Genomic DNA, 13,556 nt, shown 5'->3' on the forward strand with positions numbered 1-13,556 from the left:
GACCGCATCACGCAGCCGTAATGAAAAACAAAACACAAATCATCATCTCTCTTAGTCCACCACAACAGCCTCGGTATCAGATAGTCAGTATATAGCCTACTACAGTATACTCAGCATCTCATCACAGAAAAAAAAGAGAAAAAAAGAGACGGACAGAGAGAGAGAGAGAGAGAGAGAGAGAGAGAGAGAGGGAGGGAGAGAGAGAGCGCGAGTCCTTTACGCTGATTTAATCCACATGGTCTGTGTTTATGTTGTGATGTACACCTGTCATCTTGCTTACATAGGGTTTGAATAAATGTGAGTTTCTTTATTAGTGTATTAGTTGTTTCTTAGATTGGGTAGGGGTTCTCAGTATATCAGATCAAACCTGGTTAAGTATATTAGTAAACTCATTATTGGTCACTCTGAGCTCGGACCTCCGGACCAAAACAGCTGTTTCCTCCTGGGAGAGGTTCGGCCTCTGGCGTCGCTGTTTCCTCCGTCCATGTCCAAGTATAAAATGACAAACTTGCAGCGCGCATCACCCGCCGCGCAGTTAAAGGTGAGGAGAGGAGCTCCTTTGATTGGTGAAGATCTGACTCGGCTGTGTCAAACCCACTCCACGCCTTTCTCTCCTCCTCCTGTCTCCCTCCCGCCCTGTCTCCTCCCTCTTCACCGTTTGCGCCGGTGGGAGGGACGAGGGGAGGGGTTGCGCTAGTCTAAGTCTGACTGCGCGGCCCAGCAAACTTGCGAAATGGACCTGGGCCACACCCCGTTGGCGTGGCGAAGCTGCGCTGATGCTAGACTTCACCTGGTCGACGAAACTAGGGCCCCATGTGTTTATTACTAAAGGTTTCGGTCACTGAAGCAGTAGAATAAAATAGAACACATTCATTTTTCATTGCATAGCAATGCAATGAAAAATGTTGTCTCTCTCTGTGGCAGTTGAAACTTTGATAGATACTGAAAAACAAAGAAATACATTTTTTTCTAATCAAAGCGAGATGGAACTTTTAGCTGCGTCAGTGCTGAACAAAGAAAAAAACTTTTACAACTGATGGTCAATGACACTTTTAGAGCTCAGCATCTGGTGTTTATTTCTACAGATAGCAGGTATTCACTGAGATAACTACTGCCCCTGTCATGGCACAGTTTCATTGCTTTCTTGGAAAACTGCTGGCATGAAAGTCTAAATAAATCCAGTTTCACCTTCTTATGATGTTACACACACCAGCCTGCCATAAAGAAAGTGCTTTCTTCATACTAAGTAATTTAATTTTACTGTAAAATCATTTAATGGAGATTTTCTTGCTGCAGCTGCTGCTGCAAGCAGAGAGCTCAGGATGATGAAAAACTTGGATGCTATTCAGTGCACGCACGCACACACATGCATGCAAACATGCAGATAAATAGCATGTCACTGTATGGAGTGTGGACAGTGCATTAGCCCAGTTCTGGTATTGAACGAGGCCCATTAGCAGTGTTAATCTATAGATCTAATCATGATCATGAATTAGAGCACTGCTCCCATTCCAGCAGCATCGGGCCACATTCATAAACTATGGCACATTTTCCTCATATAACCCACCAGACAGAACCGAGGTCATCTGGAGCCTGTTCCACCTCTTGTAACATTTAATTTATTTAACACACAGAGCAATAAAACAGACTGTAAACAGAGTTGGAGGAAAAGAGAAACTAATTCTGCAAGTGAGACAAAAGTCCCGTGAGGCTGTGAAAATGACTAACAGTATCAGTAACAACAATGAAAACTCAACAAGGTCAAGTCTATGGTATAAGAAGCATTATGTATAAATGAAAAAAACAACACCACACAATGCATGCATAGTCATAACAACGTGATTTTAAGATGATATTAATGACCAGGGAAAGACAAATGAATAATAACTCAAAAAGATAATCACAATAAATCTTGCTTGAGGGTGCCTCAGTGGCATTTTGCATGAGGAGAGGAGACACACACATGCACATCCAAATATCTCATTACAATTTTATTTTTGGTAGCACTGGTAAGGCTACACAGCGGCAGAAGGGCAGGGAGGCAGAACTAAGCAGGGTGTCAATAACACAGTATGACGGCGCTGTGCAATTAAAGCTAAATGATACCAGAATGGTCAAATAGTGAGAAATACACAAATAATGAATAATTACTGTATAATCAAAATCAATAAAGAAACAAATGAGAGCTGTAGGAGAGCTTTGATCCAAACTCCTGCACAAACAGGGCGCTGTAATGGAAAAATAAGTGGGGTCTCCTGGGACACGTGACGCCGGAGCGGTAATTACAGTCATCATGATCAACAATTGGTTTCTTTTTTTGGTGTCGGATAACTGTCAACCTACATGCATATATGCAAAAACACTATATATGTAAAACAGCATGCAGACACCCACCTCATGGCCACACACACACACACCACAGGCGTAAACATATACACGTAGATACAAAACGCACCTAAAGCCTACACACCAGTCCTAATTACTGCTTCCACTTCCAATGACTTCCCGATTATACACACACACTCAACACCATTCAATGTCAGATCATATTATATCAAAGAATCACAATAGGTAACAGGAATCAATTGACAAGATTAATTGTCAGAGGTAGTAATCATTCCCGCCCTCTCATTCATAAAAAGAAAAAGCACACACTCACTGTTTCATGTCTCAACCAGTAATCTCTCATTACAGATTAATACAGATCAGCTCTTTTAATTAGCCACCCCACCCACACAGTCACTGATAAAAGCCTGTGATCTTGCTTGTTGTGTGCAGGAAACAGTGTGTTGGTAGGTGTGCGTTAGAGTACTGTATGTGTGTGTCTTCCTTGTAATAAAGCTTCTTTTTACAGTCTTCGTAGCTGTGTATCATTAGTGAGGTAACACAGCACTGCTGCATTGAATCATCTCTGCTTCCTGTGTGTGTGTATGTATGTGTGTGTTCTGCCCATGTTTGCACAGGCCTGTGTATTCATGCGTTTGTGTACATCAATACACATGTATATATTTGTGCTTGTTGCATCATAATCTGAGCTTTGAGGCACCTCTTTTGTTTACAGTATCACTTTGAAGATGGCAGAAGAGTGAGTGTGTGTGTGTGTTTAAGTGGATGTGAATGACTGTGTGCCTGTAATGTGTGATTCTTTGTGAGAGACATATCATAATCTGGTTTCTAAAGCATCACTTTCTGTGTTTACCCTTATGCCACTTTGATGAGTTTTTCCTTCTGGCTAAGACTGGGATTTTTTTTTTCTTTTTTTAAATAAAATAAAACAAACTCAATCACAACATGGTTACTTGCCAAATCCCAGTGAAATAAGAAGCTGCTTAGTTCACCTCCATCTCAACACCTCAAACAGCTCCGTCCTGATGAATGACAACAGGCCAGGAGAGTGACTTCTTTGCCTCAAGGCCACAGTGGCTGGCAGTTTCCAAAATTCATCAGACACCCTCAGTACATCACAAACCATGCTGACGTACACCACAGGAATATGAATTGATGAGCAATTCATTTCAAGAAATGTCAGGGGGAAAAAAATGCTCCCATAGCGTCATTACCATTATATCACTATACCTATGCAAAGTAGCAAGTGTCTAGATGCCCAGCAGTCCTCCAATCAAAGCTTAGCAACTATTAGTGGGCACAGCAGGACATCAAATGTTGACTTTGTTTAGCATGTGAGAACAGCATACTTGGGGCTTCAGCAGTTTGACTTTTATTGCCTTTTAAGTCCATGACAAAAACACACATTAGAAAAAGAGTAAGATATTGATTAAAGAGTGTATTTATCTGCTCTAGCATCAGCACGTCTGGCTAACTAGTAATTAATTGCTCTTTCCAAGGTGACATCATTAAGATAGTGATAAATAAATTAACATAAAGAAAAAGCCCGGCTCACAAGTGTCAACATTAACTGTGCAGCATTTCTTCACAGTGGATAACACTATAGCTCTTCTAATGTTGAAATAAAAGTCACTAAACGGGGTTATCAAAAATTAGCCGAATAAGTTTTCCTTCAAAATCTAAACAATAAGTTCAACTGTGCTCCTTTAGGTTGTATCAGTATGGCTTGTGTATGTAACAACTGAATTATTTTTTTTATTTTTTTTATTTTTCCAACCAAATATGAATCTAACATTAGCTCAATTACTATTATTATTATACTACTATTTTTATTATTAGCTACAGTTGATTGAATGCTGCTGCTGGTGACGCATGGCAAAATCAAGAGAGCACTCATGCACAAAGAAATCCAGAACGCATCTCTTCCATGAGAGAATGAAATGCATGGTAGTTCCTCTATTTTACAAACACTATAGTTTCAAAAGCATCTAATGGAAACTTTTAATTGTCTCATGTTCTTAATTCTTAAGCTCAAACCTGTTGTTTCATCAACAGCGCGTTTGGATTGCTGCTGCTAATGCCGGCCATTCGTCAAGGCGAGATGTGGCTAACAGCAAGCTAAGTGGTGCTAATTGAGCTAAGACCCTGTGATAATACTTTCATGCAATTCCAAATTAGTAGAACAACTGCTCTCAGGAGTAGGGACACTGAGTGAAAAAGAGACAGATGGACAGAGAAAACATGAAGAGTAGGGACACTGAGTGAAAAAGAGACAGATGGACAGAGAAAACATGAAGAGCGAGAGAGAAAGAGAAAGAGAAGAGCTAAATAATGAATAGAAAAGATAAACAGATCGGTGTCTGTATTTTCCATTCTAATTGCTCTTCATTCAGCCGTAGCTAACGCAGCTCCAAGTTGACACTGCCTGACACAAACACAAACACACGTATATAACGTGGTCTATATTTGGTAACATACTGGCCAACATGCTAAATATGGCATCTCATAGGCTACTCCCTCACACACAATGTCCACATGTGTGTGTGTGTATATGTGTATCAGACTCTGGTTGTGCAGTTGAGCTACGACTTCAGCTCAAACAGGCCATTTGATCGGACGACTGTCCTTGTCCTTGTATAAACAGGAAGGGAATCGATTTATTGACCAAGCTATGTCCAATCTGCTACGATAGGTGCTAATATGTTGTATGGTGAATACATGGACAACTTTACAGTTCTGTACATTTCATTTATGCTGTTACAGGCTTCTTCCAATAATTAATTTAAGTCAGACGAACATGTTTTTGTCTGGTTTTAGTTGAACTACCACAACATCATGTATACGTATTTTTTTCATATTTATTTTTATTTTTTTATGTGGGTTTTAAATGTATTTCTTGGGGAGTATAACTTTGTTTTTAACTTCTTCTGTCAACCTTGGTTTTAGTCCAGAGATTTTTTTTTTCTTCTGCAGAGTCATTCTTTTTATTGACCCTTTTCTCTCTTTTATGTCCTGATTGCTGGAGCCTTGAGCACTTTTTGGCACTTTTATCATCATGTTTCATAGTCAACTCCTATGTGTTGGTTTTGTGTTACATTTCATTTGTGTTTTTTGTTTTGTTATGTTTAAAAAAGATGTCATCATCTGATCATCTGACTGCAAAACAAATCTAGCATGCTAACCAGTTACCTATATTAACAAAGTAAGCTTGAATAAAAAATGTACTATAGGTTTTCATATTCGCTACATTTCACAGAATACATTTTTTGATTCCAAACTTAAAAGCAGCAGTTAAACACATCACTTAGCAGTTCAAAAATATATGAGAAAAATCAACGTTTAACGATTTCTTTTGGCCTTCAAAGTGTGACAGTGATTAACAATAACTGTTCTGAACCCCACTGTGCTTCTTTTTTAAACTGTCACTCTTCACATGAGCTCTCTGTGAGTAATACATTTGATTGTGAGCAGTTTGAGAGTAAAACCTGCATCAAGGCTATTTTTACTCATTTAATGTATTTGAATTGTTCATCATGCATTGTATTGTGTTCCTACACTTACTGGGCTCTTTTTCTTTTCACCAAGTGGAATCTGATGTCACAGCCACACCAATTCCATTAAGTTTGATCTTGTTATTTTCTTTTGTAACTACCTAACCGCATTGGCCACGTTAGCAACAAAATAATGGAGAAAAAAAAAAAAATCACGGTATATTTATTATGCTTCCATTAGTTTTACCCTACTGACCAAACGAAGCACTTACACACAAGCACAGAGATATAATCAACTACACAAGGACAGGCCAATTACCGAGTGAACAGCAAATTTAGCATGACACATGGGTCGGTGCTCTCCACAGCCCATCCTGTGTGTGCAAGTGTGCACTACACACACGTGTGGACAAAACAAGCACTTGTAACCTCAACCCTCAACCAGAGTCTATCAATGTGACTGCTCCCTGATACGCACACATCTCCTGGGTATTGAATACAGGCTGGGGGTCAAAGGTCAGACGAGCAGCCAATTAACAGACAACAAAGACAAGCTTTTCCCCACATTTGTCCAAAGTGTTCAATAATTTCTGAATCTGGATTAAAGACGGCTCTTGGAAAACTGTACCCATCCAGAGTGGAGGATACACAAATGATAAATATTTCATTTTCTTTTCTTTGTCACATCACACTCGCTGCATGGTATAATAAGCCATTTTTTAATGAACTGACAATTTTTACTTCAGAGAAACTGTCAGCGCGAAAACAACCAAGATCTCTTATTAACAAGTGCAGGGCATTAACAGTTTCACGGCCTTGATGTCAAATAATCAAAGACCTTTTCAGGCATTTTATGCTGCGCCCACAAATGCTCTGTATAGAGAGAGCGAGAGAAAAAAAAGAAGCTAACCAGCTGCTGGATGAAAGTGGAAGAGAAAAAAATATGTGAGCTCTCAGTCCTACCTCTCTGCTGTGGAGGAGGCCTTTCTCTGACACATCACCGCCAACGAACTGCTTCCCGGTGCCATTTCCTGTTTGATCTCCCACGCGACAAGGTTGCTGGGTTTCACAGCCAGGAAGTTGATTCCTGACTGGAACCACACCCTGCAGGGAGAGAAAGGGAGAAAGAAAAGAAAGAGAAAGTGAGGTTATAATCTAAAGATCACACAAGCACATCATAAACAAAAGAGGAAATAGAGGCTCTGAGTTGCCCCAGTGACAGTTCGGAGAGGACTTTGCTTAAAATTGAATTTTCTTCGCTTGGAATTCCCCCCTGCCCTGATTTTCCCGCTGATTTTCTTTAATCCCTGATACGTGCCATCGTCTCTTTATATAAAATGTCTTTTAGAATTGATTCACGCAGCATGGTGCCACCTCCCACGGTATTTTCCTTTTTTGGTGGGAGGGAAGACGAAGCAGTGACAGGGAGAAACTCTGTTGAAAGTTAACCACAAGTGCTCCGTGGAGGATGAACGGGCTGCGCAGGGCTGAGTCGGAGATTATACTGTATCTAATACACAAAATGTGATTTTTGCTGATGAGAAAGGAAACAATGAATCGGTGCAATTTCTTAGTGATATGATTTGGGGTTTTTCGTTTCATTTTGATAAAGCGAGGATGGCGCTTCTCCTCCTTTTCCTTCTTATCAGCGCTTCCTTCAACTCTTTTTCCATTTTTCCTCTCACTCATCTCACCTACACTGTCACACAAATATATATTAACTCTCCTACCTGTCCTTCACTTGCAGTCATACCTCATCTTCCCTCTGCTCCGGGTTTCCTCTTTTATCTCCAGTTCCCTGTTTTTCATCCAGATTTTCTTTTCCTCCTCCTTTTCTCTCAACTCTCCCTCACTTTTCTATCTCATATCCCTTCCTTTCCGTCCCCATCCCTTCTTTTCCAGATCTCCTCCTTGTTCTCTATCCATCATTCCTTATCATACCATTCCCTTGCTGCTCCCTCACCCTTTTTTTTCCCTCACCAGATCTCCTCCTTTATCTTCCCTTTGCTCTTTTTTTTCTCTGCCTCTTACACATCTTTCCTTCTCCCTTTCCTCCTCCCTTATGTGAGTTGTGTTACCCCCTCCCTTCCTTCCCCATGTTCCTTTTTCATCCCTTCCGTGTCCCTCCTCCATCCTTCAATCTCAAGGCATCCTATGGTTAATCTCTTTACTTTCTTCCCCCCTTCTCTTTCCCTTCTTAATCCGTCCCTGTGTGTTTTGTTATCACCTTGACAAGACCCTCCCTCAGTTTATTAACACACTTTACAGGCACACATGCACACAAGCTTGTTTACTGCTTCTCTTATTAACACACTTACAATGGTCTCTGGCAAACAACAAATACCAGCGCAGACGTTTTCTGCAATAACCTTTTTCCTCTGAACAGAAGTGAAGGGAGGAAAAATAAAACTGCCAACCCTCTTTGTCTCCTCTCTCATTATTACTTTCTTGTGTTTGTCTTCATGTCGTGCCAAAAACTAGCCTGCAAATATGTCAAGCCTGGTCCCTCGATGTACTCTGTACATTTGCCTGTGAGTGTGTATGTATACATTATGCACCTGTGTATGTGTGTGCGTGCTGTATAATGACCTAAACAAGGTGCTTTTTGGTGTTCAGCACAAGGGAATGGCCCTCCTGTGAAAACTTGAAAACCCACTTTTTTGTGTGCGTGTTTCGTTCTGAACTAATTTTTCTTGGTTTATTTTAAAAGGAGGAAAAAATGTTCCCCCGTTGACCATTGTTTAAGGTTGTTTATGTGCCATGGTTAGGAAAAAAATGAAAGTTGCAAAAATGAAGTGCATTGTTTGGTGTGTGTAAGTAGCTCCCAAGCTGTGTGTGTGTGTGTGTGTGCGTGCGCAAGGAAACACAGTGTAGAAATAACGGGCGGTCCCTCTAAAACCTCTTTTATAATTCAACAGCTGAATGTTACATAAAATCAAAAAAACTAGCACCATTTGTTTTGCTTCCTCTCTCCATTCCTTTCTCTCTCTCTCTCTCTCTCTCTCTCTCTCTCTCTCTCTTTTTGTCAGCTCTATCTCATCCCAACCTCACCCTCTTCCCTCGCTCCCTCCTATTCACTCAGCCCTACTCCTCCACCAACCCAGAATTTAAGATAATCCACTTCAAAGGAAATTTACCGCACCCAGGCTGTGGCAACAAAAGTGTGTAAAGCAAAGCAATGAGTTAGGATAAGAAGAGGAAGAGGAAGAAGAAGAAAAAGAAGGAGGAGAGAAAAAAACAAAACAAAAACAGGCGATATAATGTGAGTGACAGACTGACAGGAATGGAGTATAAGGGAACAGCAATGCCTCCACAGTGTCTCAGGAAAGATTATCCTAGAGATTCTTAGAAGACAAGGTCGTGGCAAAGACGTATCATAAATAAAACACGCCGGAAAAATAAGTTTCAGTAATAAAATTTCTGCAGCGTGTGGGAACAGAGGCCTCATTCTTGGTACTGCAAAATCAAATGGAAATGGGATGGAAATAACATCTTAAAATACATACAAGACACATGTAGAGGTGGGTTTGAGCAGCGCAGCCACACGAGGATCCAAACTGGTGACAGGCGTAAAAAACTGCACACCCACATTAGCCCAAAGCCACCACCATTACAGAAAGTAGGGCCCTGTCACTGAGCATTTATCGGACATGCTACCTGGAGAGTGACAGCCACACACTGCAACAATTATCTGTGTCAAAACAAGCAGAAAATACCTACGTTCGGTGCAATTGTAGGGCATTTACTCCATATTATACCATTTTGGGAAAGTACAGATCAGTGTGGATGAGACACCATATTGTGGGGGCTTCACTGATTGTTGCCACTCTTATGTATGTAAATGTCCTCACCAGAGAAAAGCACAGAGAGTCTGGATGAACAATATACATAATATAATGTTGTAGTTAGTATTTATAGTATTTTGTCATTATAAAATGTGCTACGTATATACAATCACTTTTGCTACATGAGTGTTAGCATTAACAGCTGTTTATCCACCGGTCTTAGCAATGGCCTCAGCCTTCGTTGTGTTTACAGACAAGACCTGGACACCACAGTGACAGTCCAATTAGGCTGGGGCTAGCTGGTTAGCATGCTAACTTCAGTAAACAAAGTAATAAAAGTAGAAACAAAACAAAATTGATGTTTTCCACTGCTGAAGACAGATCCTGCCGAGTAAAGCTAATATGAGCATTAGCAAAACTTACAAATGTCTCCTTTAAAAAGCATCACCAGTCACCCATCATCTATGAATCTATGGCTTTAAGTGGTTCCTCCCTAAAATTCAGAGATGATGTAGGTGCATGAGAGCACATCGATGCCTGGACTGGAACAGATGAACACACATAAACCACAAAAACACACGCACACACACAGTTGCATATATAGGAAAACACAGCGACACTATTGTCCCATGGTGCATCTGTCAGGACTTTGTGTGTGTGTGTGTGCATGTCTGTCAACAAGCGAGATGATGGACAAGGCTGCATCCCTAAGCTGCTTCTGTCAGATCTGTATACAGCAACAGAGCCTGACAGGCAACTGTGTGTTGTTCTTTCTGCGTCTTTCTGGTTTGTTTTTTTTAGGTAATGCAGGAAGACAAGCAACACTTCTCCCAATACTCTCCTTTTTTTCCTCTTCTCCACTTTGCCTCATTCACCCCTCATTCTCTGTATTTATCACCCTTTGTTTTATTTTTCATGTCAGCGACACTGCTCCTTCTTGAAGCTGGGTGAGTGATCTGCAACACGTTCTGTCTGATAAACCTCAACAGATATATTTATAGATATCACTTGTCGCCTATGCTTTCTAATTTTCCTCTGAAATGAAAAATGAGCTTCATTTACACAACATTTCTCTGATGCTATCAAAGCCAAGGCAACAATTTCAGTGCAATACTTAAAACCTTAGACCAAAAATATTAACTGAGCACCTATTCATCTCCTGTTCCCTGGGTGACACTCATTCACAGCTACACTCTGCTCCTGTTGGCCATTGAGAAGTTCACAGAGCATTACAATTGATTTTCTCTTCTTTATCTGGAGCAATGGCTTGTTTGCAGGCACCTTAAAACTAGTTTTCCAAGTGGGAAAATAAAGAGTAAGTGCAGGGGAACAGTAATGTGGCATTATGCCAATAAAAAAAAAAACAACAACCCCAAAATCTACAATGTGAACACAGTTTATCTCTTTAAAAATCCCAATTTAAGCTTGTGCACAATATGTTTCTGTCAGTGTGAAGATGTCTCTCTTTCTGTTTTTGTCCTGTTTATAACCCCCAGAGGGTCTCTTTACCTCACTTATGCAGATTCAAGTTCTGCTCTATTTTGGCTCATTTCCCAAGAGATATTTTAAATATTCAGGTTTTGCTCTTCAGCTGCTGGTTGATTATGGTAAGAGACACTACATAATTACACCAAAGCAAAAAGCCAGCTTGTGGAATAGGTCCCATAACATCAGTTTTAAGAAAAAAACATTTGCCTGCTACTGTTAGGTTTAATGCATACATTATCGACCATAACATCGGAGTCTTCCCCTTCCCCTTTGGAAACGAGACTAAACTGACACAAGTTATGTTCTCCAAAGTAAAAGGTTGAATGGAGAAAGAGAAGGAGATGAATGCAAATGAGGCGATGCATATTTATAGCTCAGCCGCTCCACACAGGACTACTGACCCAGGAAAGCAAGCAATATGTGTGAGAAGAGGATAACAGATTGTTCTGCTAAATAAGCATCACTTAAGTCCAATTAATTCCCTTTCTCTTTAAATACTCTCTCCACCTCAAAATCCTCCAATGGAAGAGAAAAAAGAAACAGTGTTGAAATTTATTATATGTGACTGTTCAACACTTCGGGAAATGAGGTTCTGGCGTACACACACACACACCAATATACGATACCTAATAATGACTGTGCACAGAAGCACAATCAGCACTGACACAAGGTCACACAGCCCTGTGTGTCACACGCATGGCTCCATGTGAGAGTAAATCACTGCAGTGTTACTGATAAGAGTCCAGCTGTTTTCATCCCCACCTTGCTGGAGCTTTGTCGCAAACATCAACGCATTCAGAAGCGGTTGATCTTTGAGCAGTATCGCGCCTGGGGTGCTGAAAAGGACAGCAGGCTGGCCATTAACCAGCCACACTGACATAAATGAAATAGACAAAATGATATTCAAGAGAGCTCGCCTGGGAAGCCCAGTGAAAAAAATCCAGGGCCTTGAGTCATCACAGACTTATTAGAAATACAGTTCACACGGTCACAGCATTTAAAAAGAAGGTGGTGTGTGCTAATTGAGCTCAGTGAACCGTTTTCAGACATCAGAAATGACAAGAAATGAGGTGACCGATGTCAAAGTGTGTTGAGGGTGACCACAGTTGCTCCCATTCAGGTTTTCAGGGCTTCATTAAACATATTTTACTCAGTAAAAGTATTTGTCTCCACAGCAATGTCTGAAAAAACCTGGTGTTTGGTAAATTCGTACGACTCCAGGGAGGCTCCCATCATGGCATTAAGCCCTGATTACTTCAAAAGTCTATGCGTTTAGAGCCTGTGGGGTTTAAAGGGCAAAAAAAAAAAAAAACCTGACAGATCTCTTCAGCGAAACCCAACTCAAAGGGCTTAGTGAGTCTACCAAGGCTTAAAAGTGATTTGGATGTGTTATTTCAACAAGCTTCAAGTCGGTAAACAATGCGTTAGAATGGAAAAGTACAGCCCTCAAGGTTCATGTGCTCCTTTTTTATGCATTATTTTTTATATTTCTCACTCTGTTTTTGAGGAGTGATTTAGATGTTGATTAGAAGAAATGTTTTAAACTTTATCAGAGTTTCTGGAAAAAAAAGAAAAAGAAAAAAAAAAGACCAACGGCAAAACTTCAAACCAATTCCCGATCTGCTGGGGATGACATTACAAGCTTTGTGTTGCTGTGATCCACAATGACTACAAAGAACTACAAAGGATGTATACATGAGATGCTCCAGGTAGTAACCTGTCTTGACGGAAGAGGAAGCTTGGCATCTCAAGGTTAGATCTGGCTCAGCGTTGGAGGAAACTGACACTCTCTAGTTTCTTAGCAATGGTCTTCACCCAGCAGGCACCAGACATCAGTGGAACTTCAGAAAGACGATGAACTCTCACCTCTTTACCGTCATATATCTTGATTGGAGAGAGCAATTTTGGGTATCTTGCCCAAGGGACACTTCGACATGTGGACTAGAGGAGCCGGGGATTGAACCACCAACCTTCTGATTAATGGACAACCTCCTGAGCCAAAAACCGCCCATAAACCGCCCAGACTCAAGATACTGGATTTCTGTTTCTCAACAATGCACCTTAAAATCACCACGCCTCCGCTCAGACAGTTCGTCAACATAAGAACAACTGGAGACTGGATTATTCCATTTAGGAAAAGTTTGTTTAGTCAGTCTGCATTCTCTGTTAGATCCCAGCTACTATTAGAGACCTGAATACTTACAATTTATTCAGAGCTCATTTGAAGAGATGGTTAGCCATCTTGTTGTTGTCTGTCTGCCTGTGTCGGCATGCATGTCTTTTTGTGGTCTCGTTTTTACTGTGTATGCATGCAGTTTGTGTCTGTGCTTTTGCTTTGGATGCTGTGGTGTGATGTGTCTTGCGTCATGGGTCTTTTTGCTGCATGTGTTGGGGATGTATTGTATTATGTTTTCTGATTGATGTTATATATGTTCTTTTGTCAAGT

At 40.7% G+C, this 13,556-nt stretch overlaps 1 protein-coding gene across 1 annotated transcript in view; it reads right to left on the reverse strand.

The window, feature by feature from the left end:
* LOC146981052 (transmembrane protein 132D) overlaps positions 1–13,556 on the reverse strand; it is a 273,658-nt gene that overhangs the window by 119,482 nt on the left and 140,620 nt on the right. Inside the window, exon 4 of the mRNA XM_085785988.1 lies at positions 6,801–6,941. Coding sequence (XP_085642114.1) covers positions 6,801–6,941 — 141 coding nt within the window. The remainder of the gene's footprint in view (positions 1–6,800; positions 6,942–13,556) is intronic.

This window comes from Trachurus japonicus, chromosome 9 (genome assembly GCF_045865225.1).
Source record: "Trachurus japonicus isolate A0001 chromosome 9, Traja_1.0".
Classification (NCBI taxonomy): domain Eukaryota; kingdom Metazoa; phylum Chordata; class Actinopteri; order Carangiformes; family Carangidae; genus Trachurus; species Trachurus japonicus.